The sequence below is a fragment of the Camelina sativa genome, chromosome 19, assembly GCF_000633955.1.
Source record: "Camelina sativa cultivar DH55 chromosome 19, Cs, whole genome shotgun sequence".
NCBI classification, from domain to species: domain Eukaryota; kingdom Viridiplantae; phylum Streptophyta; class Magnoliopsida; order Brassicales; family Brassicaceae; genus Camelina; species Camelina sativa.
The window spans coordinates 3,133,264-3,151,280 of NC_025703.1; the positions used below are offsets into that span (position 1 = coordinate 3,133,264).

General features: G+C 38.7%; 5 protein-coding genes across 7 annotated transcripts in view; all 5 read right to left on the reverse strand.

The window, feature by feature from the left end:
- On the reverse strand, positions 111-4,136 carry LOC104764442 (myb-like protein X). The gene is made up of 4 exons (XM_019241437.1): positions 3,601-4,136; positions 3,214-3,496; positions 1,299-2,196; positions 111-1,063 (listed from the first exon to the last, which is right to left on the reverse strand). Exons 2-4 carry the CDS (start codon positions 3,289-3,291, stop codon positions 567-569), a joined length of 1,473 nt encoding a protein of 490 aa, XP_019096982.1. The 5' UTR covers positions 3,292-3,496; positions 3,601-4,136; the 3' UTR covers positions 111-566.
- LOC104764443 (pentatricopeptide repeat-containing protein At3g07290, mitochondrial-like) lies at positions 4,312-8,076 on the reverse strand. The gene is made up of 6 exons (XM_010487974.1): positions 7,888-8,076; positions 7,690-7,751; positions 7,447-7,601; positions 7,060-7,353; positions 6,509-6,638; positions 4,312-6,345 (listed from the first exon to the last, which is right to left on the reverse strand). Exons 2-6 carry the CDS (start codon positions 7,740-7,742, stop codon positions 4,476-4,478), a joined length of 2,502 nt encoding a protein of 833 aa, XP_010486276.1. The 5' UTR covers positions 7,743-7,751; positions 7,888-8,076; the 3' UTR covers positions 4,312-4,475.
- On the reverse strand, positions 8,203-10,322 carry LOC104764444 (UV-B-induced protein At3g17800, chloroplastic-like). Its single transcript, XM_010487975.2, has 2 exons — positions 9,761-10,322; positions 8,203-9,181 (listed from the first exon to the last, which is right to left on the reverse strand). Exons 1-2 carry the CDS (start codon positions 10,114-10,116, stop codon positions 8,431-8,433), a joined length of 1,107 nt encoding a protein of 368 aa, XP_010486277.1. The 5' UTR covers positions 10,117-10,322; the 3' UTR covers positions 8,203-8,430.
- On the reverse strand, positions 13,114-15,137 carry LOC104764445 (probable glucan endo-1,3-beta-glucosidase A6). Its single transcript, XM_010487976.2, has 3 exons — positions 14,937-15,137; positions 13,550-14,845; positions 13,114-13,436 (listed from the first exon to the last, which is right to left on the reverse strand). Exons 1-3 carry the CDS (start codon positions 14,986-14,988, stop codon positions 13,399-13,401), a joined length of 1,386 nt encoding a protein of 461 aa, XP_010486278.1. The 5' UTR covers positions 14,989-15,137; the 3' UTR covers positions 13,114-13,398.
- The window catches only part of LOC104764446 (probable xyloglucan glycosyltransferase 6), a 10,782-nt gene continuing 9,561 nt past the window's right edge, over positions 16,797-18,017 (reverse strand). Inside the window, exons 6-7 of one of the 3 annotated variants that reach the window (XR_763754.2) lie at positions 17,628-18,003; positions 16,797-17,158 (exon numbers count right to left, since the gene is read on the reverse strand). Coding sequence is in view for 2 of the 3 variants with exons in the window: in XM_019241487.1 (XP_019097032.1) it covers positions 17,300-17,584 (285 nt within the window). In the remaining variant the exon portion in view is untranslated. Of the gene's footprint in view, positions 17,585-17,623; positions 18,004-18,017 lie in introns of those variants that run through there. The other 2 variants (XM_019241487.1, XM_010487979.2) reach the window with 2 other exon arrangements.

Sequence of the window (18,017 nt, forward strand, 5' to 3'; positions counted from 1 at the left end):
TTTCTGTACTCTGTTTCGAAAGAGAAATTGAGCTTTTTTACCAGTTCTGTTTATGAATTTAAACGCTTCTCATTCCAAAAACGGTAGTAAGAGAAAAAGACAGTACTCAGTAAGATCAAGATTTGTATGGATTTCCATGAATAATTTTCACCCAAAGACAGGGAAACAAAGTAGATACAAAATGTAATGTGATTAGTGGGTAACTGATAAGATCTCTCCCCTATTCTCTATATCCTCCCTAATAATAATATACAACTTAATGCTAAAGCAATCTACTGATGATGACACAGCAGAATCAAAACTGAACCAAAAGTCTATCAGAGATCCTTCTTATCGAAAATCTCATTTCCAACAATCACACTCTCAAAAACGATTTAACTCTTAAACCTACACAGCCCTTACTGACTTGAATTGTTCTACTAGGGAAGCCTCTCTCATCAACCATTCATACAGCAACATCTCCCAGTCCAGTTGTACCAAGTTATTGATGCCTCAACCATCATTGGGATTCTAAACCGAGCAAAGAGTCCCTGCAATGTGATGATCTTTCTGGAATGTCGTCTAAACTAGAATGGAACCACATACGGAAGAGCTAATACATCAGCGGATTCTATTCTAAGAGCCTGGTTCCAAACTTCCGGATTCTCAATAACTGAATTAGTATAATCTGCTCTTTGCTTTTTTAATAATTTCACACCTGACTGACCAAATAACCACTCTTGTTCATCATCATCAACCTCAGGCAATTCCTCCCTTCTGGGTACATTCAGCAACTGATCCAAATACTTTAAGTCCGGATGAGGCCGTTTTCTTGCAGATACTTCAACACTTTCTTTCACTTTCCCCGAAGAAACCGGTGAATGGCATTTGACTTCTTGAGAAAAAATGAAACCGTTAATTATCTGATCCTTGACCTCTGGATTAGACACTGTTTCTTGCAGCTCAGAAACAAGCTTTGGAAGCTTTTGATGAGTTTGGCATGTTACAGAGTTTCTTCCGTTTTCCACGGATGGCATTGAAGAACCAACTGGGGTAGGTATCTCGTTTGGCCTAGACCCATTCTCTGCATAAACAATTAAACAACCCGCGCTAAGAGACGAACATTAATAGTATAAGAAAAACACTTCCCCATATTGCACGAAAACCAAAAATGATCGAAATCAAGATTCCAATAATAACACAGTGAAAATAGATATACTAATACATAGAGGATAACAAATGAGTTATGAGTAAAGAACATGATTGAATAAAAGGTAAAGTAAAAAACACTTGTCTGAAGAGTTTAGGGAAGGACTCACCATACAACAATCCATTTGTCTGAAGATCCTTTCGTTTGCCAAGAATTCCCTCCGCAGTAAGGTTCTTGACACCCGCCTTTGGATGGTCCGACTCCCTAAAATCCCTAGTATCCACAAGGTCATGTTCTCTGCCATTTAATCTGGGCCCTCCCTCTACAAACTTTGGTTTCTTCAGAACATTTTTGTTCATCACCTCTGTTTTCTTCTCTTTACTACTTCTATCTGTTCTGTTGTTTGGTTCACTTTTCCTTACCCCTCCGTTAATTAATGGCTTATCAGTCTTTGTCACACTTTCCCTGCGGTGATTCTTCTCTAGTAGTTCTTTTCTCTTTGCCTGATCTTTTTTCTCCACTGATTCAATTATAACTGCAGCTCCTTTCTGATCCATGCAAGATGATACTTGGAGAACCGGACTTTCAGACCTTTTTGCCATAGCAGAGTTCTTATGGGTACTGATTCTCTTTTCGTCAACTTTCGTATGGTTGGTTTGAGGCACTGAGTAGAAATTGTTGTTCTCTGTAACTCCAGAAGGAATATCAATCTTTCGTAGACTTTGACTTTCTGTAGCTTCTTCATCTCTGATCCTTCTTGCCAGGTCCTGAATAAACTTAGAATCTCCATTACCATTATTCTGCAAGGTATTTGCTACAAGTTTTTCTTTGTCTCCACTGTTCGGCAAAACACCAGTAACTTTTCTGTCTTCAAAAGTTCTGCTCTTTTCTTTATCTCGATCCTTTTCTTTCCTATCTTTATGTTTCTCTTTTTTCTCCTTCCGTTCCTTATGTTTGTCTTTGCTTTTTTCTTTATCCTTTTTCTCTTTTCCTTCTTTCTTTTCTTTATCTTTCTTCTCCTTCTTGTGCTTCTTCTCCTTCTTGTGCTTCTTCTCCTTGAGCTTTTCCTGTGGTTGAAGTCCCACGAGAAAAATAAAACACATACATAAGTGATGATTAGAAGAAAGGCACACAAATAATTAGTAACCTTTACTTGTCAATTCTTAAGTCAACTTAAATGAGTTTTGAGAAGAAACCAGGTGAATCATTATTTCAAGACGGACAACCTCCAGCACGTAGCTAGTCCTATATAATTAGCTCGATATACTAATTCTTAAGCTCCTTACTACTCTTCCTAATTACAAGTCCTGCAGTTTCTCAAAACACTACTCAAGCAACTACAATTAGTAAATTATTCTCAAATTGGTGAACAAAGGGTATGCTTCTAAATTCCAACAAGGATAGAGAGCCACATTAGTGGTATTACTAAGTCTGGACTTGACAGTAAACTTCAGGGCATATAGGTAAACCCCTAACCTTTACTAATCAATAGGATAGAATTATCTAACATCCAAAACCATCAGCTACATAATCATATATTCACTTCAATAATTCAGCATCGCCGCATCATATGTTGATCAATGATCCTGCACAGCTTGCTGTGCGCTAGGAAAAATCATAAGGAAAACTGGGGCAGACCAGAAGCTAATATTGGGGAATTTTCTGATTCTCCCATATGAGGTAATTTAAGTCGATCAGCATTGACGATTCTCATTCCAGATAACAATTCCTCTATATCACTACATAAACTGTTTTGGGTGGCAATACCTTAGACTCAACCAACTTTAACAGTAATGCTACATTGATAAGAGAAACTAATTCTGAAAAAGTCTATGTTCCTTACTCCTATACTTTATTGGGTACTGATTCTCTTATCAAAGGAAACCATAAATCCGCCCATTCATCACATTCCTCCATTAGATAAAAGTGTTAAGTAGAGTCATGATATGCTAAGAGCCTACCTAAGTAGGTTACTCACGTAAACTTTCCAAGAAAATGAAGCACGGGACAAGGTTAGAAACACCAGCAAGAAGATCATGATCTCAAAGGAGGGAGTAGATCCTAAGAGGTTAACAAGTAGAAACCTTTAATAAAGAGTCTGATTCATCGGTAGTAAACTTCTTGTCATATCCTGGAGGTGGAAATGGGAAGCAACGAGACATGGCACTTATCCGTCAAAACCGTTAAAAAAGTGGTATACTTTTAAAACCACTCTTTGTTACTTTCTGGTTCCTTTATCCCAACACCTGACCAGATCAGAAACTATGATCCAGTCCACCATATCAATAAAGAACACTTTGAAGCTCCAAACTTTGACACCTTAGATCCTAGATTACACTATTAAATATAGCAAATTTTGTCGTTAACCTGCCAAAAATCATAATCAGAACCATTAATATCCATATCCGTAACTGGGGATTACAAAAAGAGAAAGTTTAGTAGTCAAATTATGAGCAGCTGAAAGAAAGCACCTTTTTAATCGGCTAACGAACTTGTGTGGGAAGAAGCCGCCAACAAGTTGGCCTCTTTCCGATTGAATGTGAATGATATAACCCAAATTACGCAAATCAACCACACTTAATTTCCAAATTCAAATACCGGAGTCCTCAATTTAGGGTCTAAATCAGAGGGCGTGATCCAATCAAACCCTAAAAAAAAAAAAAAAAAAAAAAAAAANGAGAAGAATCGCAAAACCAAATCACCAGCCAAAGAGAAGAGAAATTGCCAAGTGCACCAATTGCACACGCAAGAGGTAAGTTTAAAAGAAAAACGAAATCTTTTGGGGGAACTGATAACGCAAAATTTAGCTCTCGAAGTATATAATCAGCGGAGATCAAAATTTCAAAACTTTTGCCAACGGAGAGACCAAAACACGAAACAATTAAGGTTTTTTTTTTTTTTTTTTTTTTCTGGTTTTTGTTTCAGCTTATGGAAATAATAATAATAGAAATGAACGGTGTTGTTCTATAATACAGCTTCGGTTTATTATTTATTTTTATTTTATTTTTTGAAAAAAAAAAAAAAAAAACCATATACACAATCGAAAGAGATAGAGAGATGATGGGAAAGATCTCAAAGAGAAGAGAGAGAAGAAGAAGATATAAACAACGAAGAAAGTGAGAAATATCTCTCTCTCTCTCTCTCTCTCTCTATCAATGTCCATGTGTTAGCATATGGGTGCGTATATACCTTCTCTTTCTGTATTTATATCTGTAATGTTCTTCTCTGTCTCCTTTTTTTTAAAAAAAGTTACCCGACCTTTATATATATATGGGTTTTGTCTCTAGTTCTTTGAAGAAAGAAGAAATAAGGAAGCTATACAAAAGCTAAAAGAGTAATAATGATATTAGAAGGTGGGTCTTTCTCTGCAGTGCAATTGATCAACCAGATTTATTACTTCACTGCAATCACCAGTTTCATCTCCTTCCATGAGACATTCTACATAAGCCAACACCTCAGCTTTCTCTACAACTCCATTTGCGGTAAGAAGCTCCGTTACGAGCTCACGTGCCCGCTCGGTATCTCCTTCCTTCTTCAGACCTTGAATCACTTGGCAGAAGGATTTGAAACTCGGGACATACCCGGATTCGAGAAGAACTGTTATCAGCTCCAGACATTTGATGTGTTTCTTCTTGCTGCAGTATGATTCCATGATGATGTCGACGGCCTTCTCAAGAAATACACCGTTCTTGAGTGTAGTTTGGACTAGATCGTTGGACTCATCCGTTCTTCCCTCTTTGCATAACCGTGTGACCAAGAAAATACATAATCCGCTGGTAGACCCGCCAAGTTTTTCAACCACAGATATGAGTTCGTTGATACATTCAGGATCGGTTTCTCTCAGAGCAGTATCTGAAACACTACTCTCATCTGAAATATGGATACCCTTTTGAGATAAGACATATCCCCGTAACAAAGAAGAATAGATACGATCATTTAGTTCATATCCTCTTTCAACCATTGTCCTCACGGTTTCGATAGCACAATCTAGTCTTCCATTATCAACATATCCTTTCACCAAAACAGTATAAGTAACATGGTTTGGTGAAATTCCTGAATCTTGCATAGCAGAAAGAAGCTTCTCTGCTTCCTCGACTCTTCCTAGTTGACAAAGACCGTTGATGATGATTGTGTATGGATAGACATTTGGCAAACAACCACTTAACTTCATCAGTTCTACCATCCTGAAGGAACCACTTATATCACCTGATCGAATCAACCCGTCAACCAATGTTGTATAACTCACCACTGAAGGAACTAAACCAAGCTTATTAATTTTCCCGAGCACTGCTAATTCCTCTTTCACTTTACAACCTTTACTGAGCATATCAAGAAGCACATTCAGGGAGTGAGGAGTAGTCAATATTCTCAACTGAACCAATGTCTCCAGGATATACAATGCGTTCCGGGTTTCACCGACTTTACAAAAACCATCAATAAGAGTTGTACCAGTAACTTCATCAAGGTTTATTCCTTTTCTAAGCATCACACATAAGAACGCACTAGCTACGTCAGCCTTCCCATGTTTGCAGAGAGCATTGATTATAGCGGTATATGTAAGATAATCAGGCTCAAGATCAAAAGAGTTCATCAAGTTAAGTAGCTTGTAAGCCACAGTCATATGACCTTCTCTACAAAGCCCATCGATCAAAACATTATAGCTCACAATGTCAGGTGACAGACCATTGTCAAGCATTCTCTTCATAAGATGCACGGCCTTGTATGGTTTCCCAACTCTGCACAACCCTTCCATAAGCTCGTTGAAAGTTCTTACATTTGGTTTGCAAGCCCTCTTCTCCATTACAGCAAAAAGTTCAAACGCGGGAACAACCCGTCCATCTTTGCAGTAGCCATTAATCAACGCATTGTAAGTTACTACACTAGGAAATATCCCGTCTATAACCATATTTCGAAAAACACCATTAGCCTCTTCAACCTTTCCGTCTCTACACAACCCATCAATCAAAACGGTGTAAGTGTGAGCGTTTGGTTTGCACCCTCTAGCAGTCATCTCATCAAGCAAGTTAAAAGCTTTATCAATCAAACCTCTATCGCACAAGGCTTTAATAAGCACAGTATAAGTACGTGTGCTTGGATGGCAACCTTTCTCACCCATTTGATCTTTGAACCCAAAGGCTTCTTCAAGTCTCCCTACTTCACATAACCCGTGAATCAAAATAGAGTAACTAACAGCGTTTGGTGAACAACTTCCTTCTCTGGACATAACATCAAACAACCCAGGGTTAGGATCACCTCACTGACAAAATCGAATTTAGGCAATACAAAAGTTGCATCATGGAAAGACACTGATAAACGACAATTTTGGTTCTCCATGTATTGCACGTTACAGATAATTAGTGCTATAGAAAAGAAAAGTACTTTTGATGTATATGCTCAATAGCTTGTTCAGCGATCTGCTCATGACAACCAGAAATCTCCTGAATAAGTTGATTCACTCCTTCGATAACATCATGCTTCAGCTTCCGAGTTAATGAACTTTTATCGGCAGCTAAACAAAGGGTAATTAGACCATTAATATCAACCAAAAATTAGAACTTATTTTATTGCTGGATGATTCTAATAAAAGTGAGACAAACCACCTAAAACCCAGACTGATAAGAACAGATATGTTTCCCATTTTAGGTCTATATCTCAGTAACACAACACAAATTCACAAAGAATTCCAGCAACAAAACGACAGGAACCAGTAACCTAAAATCTTCCAAGCTTTAAAAAGGTGCCATAGCACAACAAAAATAACTTGATACCTAAATCTGTCTAAGTTAGTTCAAAAGCAACCATATGTATCCACTTGTAAAGGATATCGTAACACTGTTATATTCCTGCTATAAGACTTATCTTCATGGCTTGTCAAAGACATCACTAAAATCAGCATGTTGAAAGGAGAGCCAAAGGCATGGAAAAGGTACATTTACTTTTGCTTTCGGAATCAGCACCGGATGATGATGTGTATGGGACAGTTGCAGATTCAGGAGTGCCCTCGAGTAAGGTTTGCAAAGACGGAGGGCGTAACGTACTCCTAGCTGCAGCTGCAACAACTGCGGCAGACATTGCAGGATACCCAATTCCTTTGCAATTATCTATATCATCATCATCACTTGCATCCAACAAGTCCAAACCAGCCATAGCTGCTGTAGTGAGAGAAAGATCCTCCTCCCTTATAATATGCAAAACCCGTCTAACTACATTCCCCACCGCAAGCTCTACAAAACCAAATTCGGAAATATGTAATTCCTTTGCATATATATTGAAAGAGAAGATGTAAGCAAAACAAGAGACAATTTCAGAATGCATACCAACTGGATTTGCAGCAACCAATTGCTGACCAACGGCTTTCACAGCATCAATAAGAGCAGCGGCCTGGTTTGCGTGAGGCACCCGCTGATGCGAAATCACTGACCTAAGAAGCTCTACAGTGCATTTGGCTGTAGCCTGTGAGCCTTCAATCTTACTGCACATAATATATGATCAAATCAAATCAGCAACTATCTTAACAAAAAGGGTTTGACGAAATAAAAGCCAGCCGAGAGAGATCTTACCGCTTCCTGAGCTTGTTTACAAACTCCGCCACCATTGATTGGACGTCTGGCATCTTCCTTATCTGAAATCACTGAGCAAAAATGCGAAACTAGAGGGGTCAGAATTGATAAACCCTAATCACGCGCGATTCACGGCAGGAGAAAGAATTGAAAAAAGTGAGAGGAACCTAATGTGGGAGACAAAAAGAATATGCTTACCAGTAAGTATGTGACGGTGGCGGACGATAAGGAGATGAAGTAGGAGAGATATATTCCGGCGAGAGAGAGAAACGGAATTGAACAAGGAGACCAGGTTTTACGTTCACTCCGTCTGGTGTACGAATTGGGGATTTTGGTAGGTCTAAGTTTTGGGCCCAAACAATGTGATATTTGGGCCGAGAATAAAAAAGCCCACAACGTAAAGCATCACAAGTTTTTTTTTCGTTTTCTATCATCATCAGGTAAAAAGGTCCCATATGTTTGGTTTTGATGACAGTAAAAATTAGTATGAGATCGTCGGTACAAAAGGAGAAAGATCATAACGAACAAGGAAACTAAACCCATAACATGAAAACTGAACACCACTTTCTCTATTCATCCCTTATAAACAACACCACATTCTTCTTATTCGGCCGTCAGAATATTTATAACTAAGCAAAAGCTATACACTGAAGAAATTGCTTGAGAGAGATTCAGCAGAAATGTTTCTCTATATACACACCACACCAGACGATCACGAAGGTTTCCTTCTAACCAAACTGGTTATATGCTTCTCTTTCCTTCTTGTTCTTCTGCATTCCCATTCTCTTTGAGCTTATATGCACCATCTACATACTGTTCCGTGTCCCACAGAAACGTCCCAAACGCCACTGCCTCAAGTACCAAACGCTTCAAACTTGAAAATGATGTCACTATGGTCTCATCGCTCTCTTCGGTTCCAAAAAGAGCCAAACTTTGCTTCTCTATCAGAGTCCTTGCTTCCTCTGTCCTTGGTTTTGCACATCTCTGCAATGTCTCTGGATCAAACTCTGAGATGTAATGTCTCAGCTGCTGCTTGTTGGAGATCTGTGCAGTGCCCGTTGTGAAAGAGCATCCAAAGATGGGACTTCTCAGATATCCGCTTCCATGGACATCCGATAAGGAACACTCGAGCTGGTGCCTGAGAGAAGCAGATTTCAAGAAGTAACCGTACAAGATCGAGGCAGTGTAAACCTTCCTGAGATGCAGTTTCTGTATCTGTGTTGTAGCCCAATTGTCACTCACGCATGAATTGACCCGCAGTCCAATGACTGCGCTTACATGTTCTTTAATTATCTCAAGAGCATCGCAGCTGTAAATCGACTCTAACTCCCAGTCTTTTGGAGGCCAGATCTCGAGTCTTCCGTTGTAGATGCATCTGGAGAGCTTTGGAACAAGAGGGACTCTTATCTCTGAGTATTTGTAGAAGATCAACATGTACATTATGTCTTGGACTGCAGTTTTGCAGTAACGTTCCTTAAGTTGAGCTATCCTTCTGCCAAAAATGGAGAAAATCAGGAAATCCGTGATCGTAAGTGAGCAGAAAACAGCAGGAGAAACAACAACAAACAGAGCATTGAATGGCCTGAGCAGCAAGTTAAACTTAACAACGATCTGCAGAAACAGGAGAGTAAGTGAAAACACAGGCAAGCAACTGACTGATGAATATAATACATTCGGAAACACTAAATATAAAAGCCATTCCATTAAGAATCAGAAACATGAGCCAGCCTTATGGAACACAAAAACAAAACTTGCTTCACAAGGCAGAGCATTAGAAAACACACAGCAATTCAATAACTGTAGCCTTCTCATATTTCTAATGAGCCATATCATTAGTCTGATTCTTCACATCACCATAAACAGCATCAAAACCACTATAACACACAAGAATCGGCCAACTTATCATCTGAACTTTTGCAAGCTTATATGGTAAATACACAAACTAATTCGTGAGAGATAAGATAAGCCTATGTTTCTATTGATTTACACAGCTCTCTGTGTATGTAACTAAGTCTACGAATGTTCACAGCATAACAGATTAGGAAAAAGTAAAGGTTGTTCAATAACGGACCTGTGGAGAGAAGCCTCATCGGAGCCAGAGCTTAGAGACATACGAGCTAAAGCAGCTTCCCTACCATCAGCAAGTTGCTTAAGCTCATCAGCAGCAGCGTAATGAAACAGCTGCCGCTTGTTAAGCAAAACGCTTCTCAGAAACCTCCCCTGCGCCGATCGTGGCTCAAGCGGCGCGTTAAGACTGCTCCCAGGCTCACACCGACTAGGTCCCGCCGCCGCGACCACAACCATCGAACTATACCTAATCTTCCGCTTCGCCGGAAAAAGAAAACCACCGCCTCCATCGCCGCTCTGTCTCCTGGAACGCGAAGGGAGAAACGGTAGCGCCGCTTGATTGGAGATACAACTATCCATATTATTGATCAGATTGAGCAATCGATAAAAAAAAAGTAGAAACCCTAAAAGGATCTGTGATTGAGAGAAAGAAGGAGAAGAAGGATTGATGATGATTTTGCGGGTTAGTGGGAGAAGTGGTGAAGAACGGATAAGGTAGAGAGAACTCGAGAGAGTATCTTTTATCTTTTTGTTGATTATTCCATTTTCTGTTTTGGATAAATTTTATTTGATTCTGTTTTTTTTTCCTATGGGCTCCTCAAGTCAAGTCGGTGTGTGGTTGTTATTATTTTACCTCCACTCCAACTTGACATCTGCATATATCTCATTGGCTGATATGTAAAAACCTTATTTCATACTCCTAGTAAGCAAAAAAAAAAATCTTAATTTCTTTAGTTTTGATCCGAGAGACATATATAGAATTTTCAAGAATCCTTTCGATTTTAAAGGGATACAGCAAAGTCAAAATTTTCAACAGGATTATTAAAACATATAATTCGGAAGTTTTGAGTAAACCTCGATCAATAGCTTCTAATATCACAGGATTATTTATAAAACATAAAATTTGGAAGTTTACGAAACCTCTACTATTAAACAGTGTTCTTTCTTTCCGTACTTGAATATTTGTTTTTAAAGTTTTTTAAGAGTCGTATAATTTAAGTTAATTTTAGTCGAATGATTTTCATATTCATTATAGTTAGGTGGTTGATGTTTACAGATATGTGTACATACACATATGTGGGTTATAAATTATGTTTTATATTCGGGTATAGATCTCTTATCTCAATTATTGGCGATTGTTTTCAAAACAAATGTAAGAAGACCCATCGTCCTCTGTGCCTTTGTGAATATTATAGGATTGGACCGTTTGGTGGTCCTCTAAAGCCAGCTTCTATTATATAAAAACACCACTAGTTTTTCTTCAACTATCATCACTCATCAGTCGGCTAACAATTTGGATTATTTGTTTTTTTTTCTCTTTTCTTAAGAAAAGAGCTCCAATTGGGATGAATCAACTTTTGTTACAGATTAATGTTTGGTTTGTTATTTTACTTTTGCTTCAAAATTCTCTACTTACAGAAAACATGCTTGCCTGATATGGAAACATACCCACATATACAAGTGCAACAGCGTATTGATCAGTGTGCCGACCCGTGAGAGGTTTTCACTTTTTAGCGACTTGATGACTAGCTCCTGAATACTTTGATTGTTAGGAATTATTAGGATAAGTGGTGGCTCCTATCATAGCGGCGTGTACAATGTTTGCTATCCGTCGGGTGGTCTCCACAACATATTTTAGAGTTTTAGCCCATTATCCTGAAAGTTGGATTTCAGATCCGAAAAGAAGAGACAATGTCAAAGATGCAAGTCCTAAGTGTATGTTCGAGTTTAGGATGTGATGCCAAATATGGTTCTTAGACTAAACCCATGGTTTTTAGTTTATTCATTGTGATAAATCTCAATGGTGATATAACAATGGTACACTACACAGTGTAAACACAGTTATACTGTTGAGATATGATCCAACTTGGGAAGTTGTAGTGGATCAAAAGCTTGTCTATGTTTGTTTAATATGAGCTTGTTTGGTCTGTCAGAAACTGGGCCAGATATTGGTCTGAAGCCCATACAATAACAGATTTTGTATTAGGTATAAATACATAAGGTCGAACAGATGAAAGAACGAGAGAGTTGCGCTGAACCGTAGTTCAGGCGGTTCTGAAGAGGTGAACAGAGCTAGAGAGAGATGTAGATTCTCAGTGTATCTAGGCTCAATCTCTTGTTATTCTTCTTTCATATGTTGTTATTGTGAGACTCGATCTAGGATGTTAGACGAGTGTGAGAGGTATGTTGTAACCATAACACATATGTAACTCTTGATCTATAATGCATGTTGAGGACTCTGCTTCCTCTCCAAATGTAGCTGTTGATGCAGTGAACTGGGTTACCAAATCTCTGTGTTCTCTGTTTATGTGTTCTCTCTATTTTCGTGTTCAAAGCTTGTGTAAAATCCATCAATCAATACTTGATTGAATCTAAAGTTGTTGTATCGATTTACAACATACACAAACCATTAAACGTGTCTATACTCCTAGTCTAGTTATTTATTCATTTTCTTAATAGATGTAATTGGAGCTAATTGGCGGTACCAATCGACCAAAAATGGAAATGAAAAGAGAACATACGAGGCACTGTCGAACCCTCAATACTAGAAAACATGAATGAAATACGAGACAACGCTGGGGTTGAGACAACTATAACCTCCTCCAAGGAATTATACACTGAAAAGTAGAAGGTATTGATCGAACACATGGTTTACATGACTCCGACTAAAACCTTCTCAAAATATAAAAGAAAAACTGGTCGAAACGATCAAAGAAATAACAATTTTATCAATAATAATTACATACACTATAAGCAATTAACCAAGAGAAAGTTGTGTAAATAGTTTCTACCGCTTGTAAACCACACACTATCCTTTGTACATACAAAAGAAGAGTAAATAAAAGCAGAGAGACACAAATTAATGGTTTTTACTTTTTGCTGCAAAAGGACGTAACACTTTCTTTGCAAAGTGAACTGAAAAGAGGGCTATGACATCCTTTTCTCTTGATGCCAAAGAGAATCATGGCATCCGATTCTCGATATTTGCCTTTTTTTTTTAATACATCCTTTGCATTTTTTTTCTTTTTCAAAAGTATGGTCTTTCTTTTAGTATTTTCACTACTAGCAAATTCCTAGATCTGAAAATGTTTATCATTCAACTCCAGGCGTCTTAAGATTTTATTCATCTAGAGTAAATAAATGATTTTATTCATCTAACCATAAAATCTAGGACAAAACCGTCAAAAAATTGCTAACTTTTTTCCCATTGTGTTAAACTAACAATTTCTATTTATTTTACACGAAAATGAGAAAAAGTAGCCGTTGGATATTCTAAAAACTATTCCGAAACAAGTAAACAACATCAGAAAAATCAGTAGTTTTATTGTTTTGTTTAGCTAATCAAACAGACACAAGTGACCCGGTTGCATTACTCGGGGAAAAAAACGAATTTATTACTACTCATTGAGTTTTCATTATTTCGCGGGAAAATTAAATAAATAAACAGTAAAATTAAAAAACACGGGACTGTAATCACGTGCTGTTTCTAATAGGTAACAACAATCAATCAAGCTAACGTAACAACATCGTACAGAGAGTCATCGTCACGTGCCGTTTCTATTAATGAAAGCCGTAACACCGTGCGGCGGCTTTCCCTCGTGTGTCTCTTCTCGACCATGCATTGTCGTAACTCGTAAGCCATCACAATGTCACGCTCGGGAACTCGCAGCGTCCGTAACCTGGTTTTTCAAACGACACAATAGAGAGAGAGTACACAAAAATCAACATCCAGTGCTCACTAAACCGGAACTAATTACGGTGAACCGGGGTTAAATTTTCGAATTCGACTTACTTGGATCTTTAATGGTTTGGGTGGCTAAGCCGTTGAAGGAGCAAGTCCCACCCGACTTGCGAAATTGGGCCCAATAAGAGCTAAAAGCGTAGCTGGCGTGCAAAACGGCCAAGTCCGGTTTGTGACATGAGCCTCCGGGTTGAATCGGGTCACAGGTATTATTCCCCTGCGAGCAAGCGTACGATAGAGCTTCACCAAGCTGAGTCCAATTAGCTCCTTTAGCCACCACGCACCAAATCTTCCCTTTGTACACCTCATTATTCTCCGGCGCCGGCAACGCTCCTCCGTACTCCGTCGTCTTCCCCGATAGATCAATCCCGTAAACCTGAGTCCCGTTGGGATGTAAAAGCCCGAAATGCCTCTCCGTACCCGGCCCTGTTTTCTGATTCTCGTTGTAAAGTGCGAATACAAACGACGGTAGAACTTTTCCGGGTCGGGCGGGGGTACCTACGGGCGGTTCAGCGGCGAGTTTCTTGACAACGTTGCGGTTGTAAGTGGCGGCGTTGTAAATATTGGCTCCGATTTGGTCGTAATCCCCGTTGTTGGGCCAACCCGTTTCGGCAACCCAGATCCGAACATCCGGATACCCGATTCGTTTCATAGCGAAGACGAAAGCGTCAATCATCTGATCGAAGAGGTTGTGGTAGGCCAGATTCGTGACCGGATCCGCTACGGTGACGTTGGTAGATTCGAAAAGCGCGTAACCGAGATCCATATGGGTCGGATCTTGAACCCACGCGAAATACGGGTAAACATCAATGAATAAGAATGATTTGGTCCGGTTTAAGAATTGGAGCATCGGTTTCATAACTGAACCGGATATATCCTCCTTGAACTCACCGCTCGACGGCGGGAACGAAGTCTTGAGAACGTCGACGGCGAGTGAGGTTCCGACTTTGACCTTTTTAACGCCGAGAGACTTCAATGACCGTTGGATCTTGCGCATTGCGGGGACGAGTGAAGCTTTGAGCTCCGAGTCTGTGGAGGAGAGGATCTCGTTGCCGACGAGGAGGTAACGGATCTTCGTGGTTGGGTAAAACGGAAGGATGTTGGAACGGATCCAGTCGTCGGAGAGTGTTTCTGATTTAGAGATGTTGACGAGGAGCTCGTTAGGAACCATGACGGAGACGGTGATGTCGGTGGCGTTTAAAGCGGAGAGGATCTTTGGGTTTGCGTCGTAGAGTTTGACGCGTTTTGCGTTTAGGGATTTGATGAGGTTGACTGAGTCGGAAGGTGACGGGAGGTTGTTACCGAGCTGGCCGTAGTTGACTCCTGGCCGGCCGGAGAACTTTGCTCCTGTTGGAAAAACACACAGAGAAAAGTTAACATTTTTGTAAGGAAGTATTAAGGCGACATTAATGTAGGTGAAAGAAACAGAGCAGCTTACCTGAAACAGAGATGAGTAGAGACAGAGCAAGGAGACGTGTAAGAAGACTCATGATGTTATCTTCTTCTTCTTCGACGAGTCTGAAGCCAATGAAAATGTGATAAGTGGGAAGAAAAAAAAAGAGAAGCTTTGAGAAGAAGAGTCTAGAGGGAGATGAGTATTTGGTAAGAAGAGAGAAGAGTGGAGATATTTAATGGCTCGTGTTACGTGTTCCTCATTAAATAAAAAAAAAAAAAAAAAAAAAAAAAAAAANTTGAGTATTGAATCAACAAGAGATATGTACAATGTATTAGTAACTTTTGTAATTACTGTGATAACTATGATACATTCTCTTGTTGTTTTAAGTCTTTATGTTAACTGTATGTGATTAGGTTTTTTTAAAAAGATATCAATTGCAAAGATTCTGTTTCTTGCCAATTCTTGAATGTCTAATTTTGGTATAAACAAACGTATTAGTGAAAATGATTCTTTCTGTTTTTTTTTTTTTTTTAGTTTTAAAGAAAAGTATTGCTAGAAACGTTTTTCTTGCATTTTGTCTCCATAAAGTGTTAGAGAATTCAAAGCATCTCTCTCATATGTAGAAATGAGATTGGGAAAAGGAATGATAATTGTAATATGACGTAGAAAAGTTAGTAATCAACATGTCGTTGAGATTATTTTATGAGCGCTTGTGCTTTTTCCTAGGAAACGAGATTAGGTGGGTAAATAAATCTCAAAGAATTTTAATTAATCTCTCATTATTTATAAATGAGAAAGAAAAAAATCTCAACTGATTCTCACTAAACTCTCATTGTTCTTTTAAAAATTGTATAACATTGATTTAAAAATGTGTGTTTGTCGGGATGTAAACGAGTTGGCAAGAAGAGAGATTAATGTGATGAAAAGGTTATGTAAGTGAGAGTAGTACAAAGACTGTTGATTGGTGTCTTAATTCTAGACAAATCTCAACGGTCGTCTAGAAATAAAGAACTTACAAAAAACTTAATGAGAGAGTTGAGAAAAACGAAAAAGTAACGTTCTTATGCTTTAATGATGTGACGTGACATTATGCTCTCGAGATATCATTTTTATGACAAAATCAATTAATACAAAAATCATAAATACAGGCAGTACATTTCTGGTCGGGTATACCGACCGACCCATATTCAACCGGAATAGTCCGAAATTTATAGGTATGATCATTTTCGATTTGCCGTTCGAATCCAATATCTCAAATTCTCAATAGAGTTTAACCGAGTATGGGATACCGTACCTTTGTACGAGTCGAATACAGGTATACATACATTGATACATATCTGAAAAACAAAAACGAAATTATTAGTCCCTCTCAGATAAGCTCTCTCTTTCTCTTCTTTTTGTACTTTTGTCCTTTTTTCCCTGAGATTTCTACTTTGTTAGATATTCTTTTATGTGGAGTAGATAATAATAGGTCTGGGCTTATACCTGTTAAGATAAGTATATATAACTATATAAGTATATAACTATAGCATGGTCCCTGACCCTAATGAATTTGTTTATTTAAATTTGTTGATAAGTTGTTTTCAACACTGTTTTTTGTTTTTTAATTAGCTGTTGTCTTTTAAGTCTGCATTGATTTGTCTGGTTTAAGCCCTCTGACGCAGGAATGCATGCAATATATTCGATGTGCTATGTTAAGTTGTTAACCCGCTTTGAAACTCATACGGTCGATTATACGTGTGTTATACATATTTTTTGTTTATTTTGTATTTTTTTTTTTTGTAGTCCCTAAGATTTTAAATGGGAGAGCTGAGTGAACTTGGGCCTTAACATACAAGAGATTGTTAAAACAGATTCTGGTCCATTAAATTTAATCAGAAGAGGCCCAAAACTAGCATAACATTCAATTTCAAAAGTATGTAGATTATCTCTTAAGAGGGAAACAACAACAACAAATTGCTCAAAAGTCAAAAGAATAGAGAGAGTGGCATTACAACAGATCTTTTAAAAGATGTTTTTGCCACATCATCCGAAACAAAAAAAACCAACAACCTAACAACAATTTTTGCACAACAAAAAAAACCAAGGTTTGGCTTAATACCACAACAAAAGACACAGGTCGTCAAGTCTTCGAAATCCTCTTCGACTGTTCTTTCTGCCATTCTCTAATTACTATCCGTAACAAAAGGAAGAATCTAAACCAACCCAAGTAGAGTGTAAAATAATGTTCCCAAGACAGAAACTTTTAAATGAATTGTTTATATGTATCTATCTGTAACGAAAGGACCTGCGAGTATCCATAAGTGAGTTGGTTCGTTCCTTTCTGACTTGGTCTTTGGGTCCTGTTCGTTCTCCAGGTGGTATGCTTTCAATTTAGTTTTAAATGAGAAAAAAGGTTATATAAACTAACTGACCTGCTCCCCGATCAAATCTAGACCAACAACAACGAAAGTGATTCCTTGGAACAAGAGGAAGTAGAAGTGGATTCCCTGCGCCGACAACAAGCTTCTCACCGAGGCTGCCAAGAGGATAAACGCGAGTGCGATTTCTGTTCTGTACAAACGGTTTCTTTTGGTTTTGCCAACTTTCTTTGCTGCTCCTAGTTTGCTAAGCTCGGTCAGACCTGAATCAGAGGATGATCTTTGGAGGGTTGTGGACTCAGCTAGAGAACCTGACTCAGCATATGCAACCAGATCAGCCTCAGAGGATCTCCCTAGCTTTTTGGTCANATATGTATCTATCTGTAACGAAAGGACCTGCGAGTATCCATAAGTGAGTTGGTTCGTTCCTTTCTGACTTGGTCTTTGGGTCCTGTTCGTTCTCCAGGTGGTATGCTTTCAATTTAGTTTTAAATGAGAAAAAAGGTTATATAAACTAACTGACCTGCTCCCCGATCAAATCTAGACCAACAACAACGAAAGTGATTCCTTGGAACAAGAGGAAGTAGAAGTGGATTCCCTGCGCCGACAACAAGCTTCTCACCGAGGCTGCCAAGAGGATAAACGCGAGTGCGATTTCTGTTCTGTACAAACGGTTTCTTTTGGTTTTGCCAACTTTCTTTGCTGCTCCTAGTTTGCTAAGCTCGGTCAGACCTGAATCAGAGGATGATCTTTGGAGGGTTGT

Excerpts from the sequence above, each read along its gene's own strand:
- LOC104764444 (XM_010487975.2), bottom strand. The coding sequence starts at position 10,116 with ATGGATAGTTGTATCTCCAATCAAGCGGCGCTACCGTTTCTCCCTTCG. Across the intron at positions 9,182-9,760 it reads GATGAGGCTTCTCTCCACAG|AAGGATAGCTCAACTTAAGG; the intron begins GTCCGTTATTGA and ends CATTTTTGGCAG.
- LOC104764442 (XM_019241437.1), bottom strand. The coding sequence starts at position 3,291 with ATGTCTCGTTGCTTCCCATTTCCACCTCCAGGATATGACAAGAAGTTT. Across the intron at positions 2,197-3,213 it reads AATCAGACTCTTTATTAAAG|GAAAAGCTCAAGGAGAAGAA; the intron begins GTTTCTACTTGT and ends CTTCAACCACAG. Across the intron at positions 1,064-1,298 it reads GACAAATGGATTGTTGTATG|AGAATGGGTCTAGGCCAAAC; the intron begins GTGAGTCCTTCC and ends TTGTTTATGCAG.
- LOC104764443 (XM_010487974.1), bottom strand. The coding sequence starts at position 7,742 with ATGCCAGACGTCCAATCAATGGTGGCGGAGTTTGTAAACAAGCTCAGG. Across the intron at positions 7,602-7,689 it reads GTAAACAAGCTCAGGAAGCG|TAAGATTGAAGGCTCACAGG; the intron begins GTAAGATCTCTC and ends TATTATGTGCAG. Across the intron at positions 6,346-6,508 it reads ATTGAGCATATACATCAAAA|AGAAGGAAGTTGTTCACCAA; the intron begins GTACTTTTCTTT and ends TGTTATGTCCAG.
- LOC104764445 (XM_010487976.2), bottom strand. The coding sequence starts at position 14,988 with ATGAGTCTTCTTACACGTCTCCTTGCTCTGTCTCTACTCATCTCTGTT. Across the intron at positions 14,846-14,936 it reads TCTACTCATCTCTGTTTCAG|GAGCAAAGTTCTCCGGCCGG; the intron begins GTAAGCTGCTCT and ends TTTTTCCAACAG. Across the intron at positions 13,437-13,549 it reads CCAAACCATTAAAGATCCAA|GTTACGGACGCTGCGAGTTC; the intron begins GTAAGTCGAATT and ends TTGAAAAACCAG.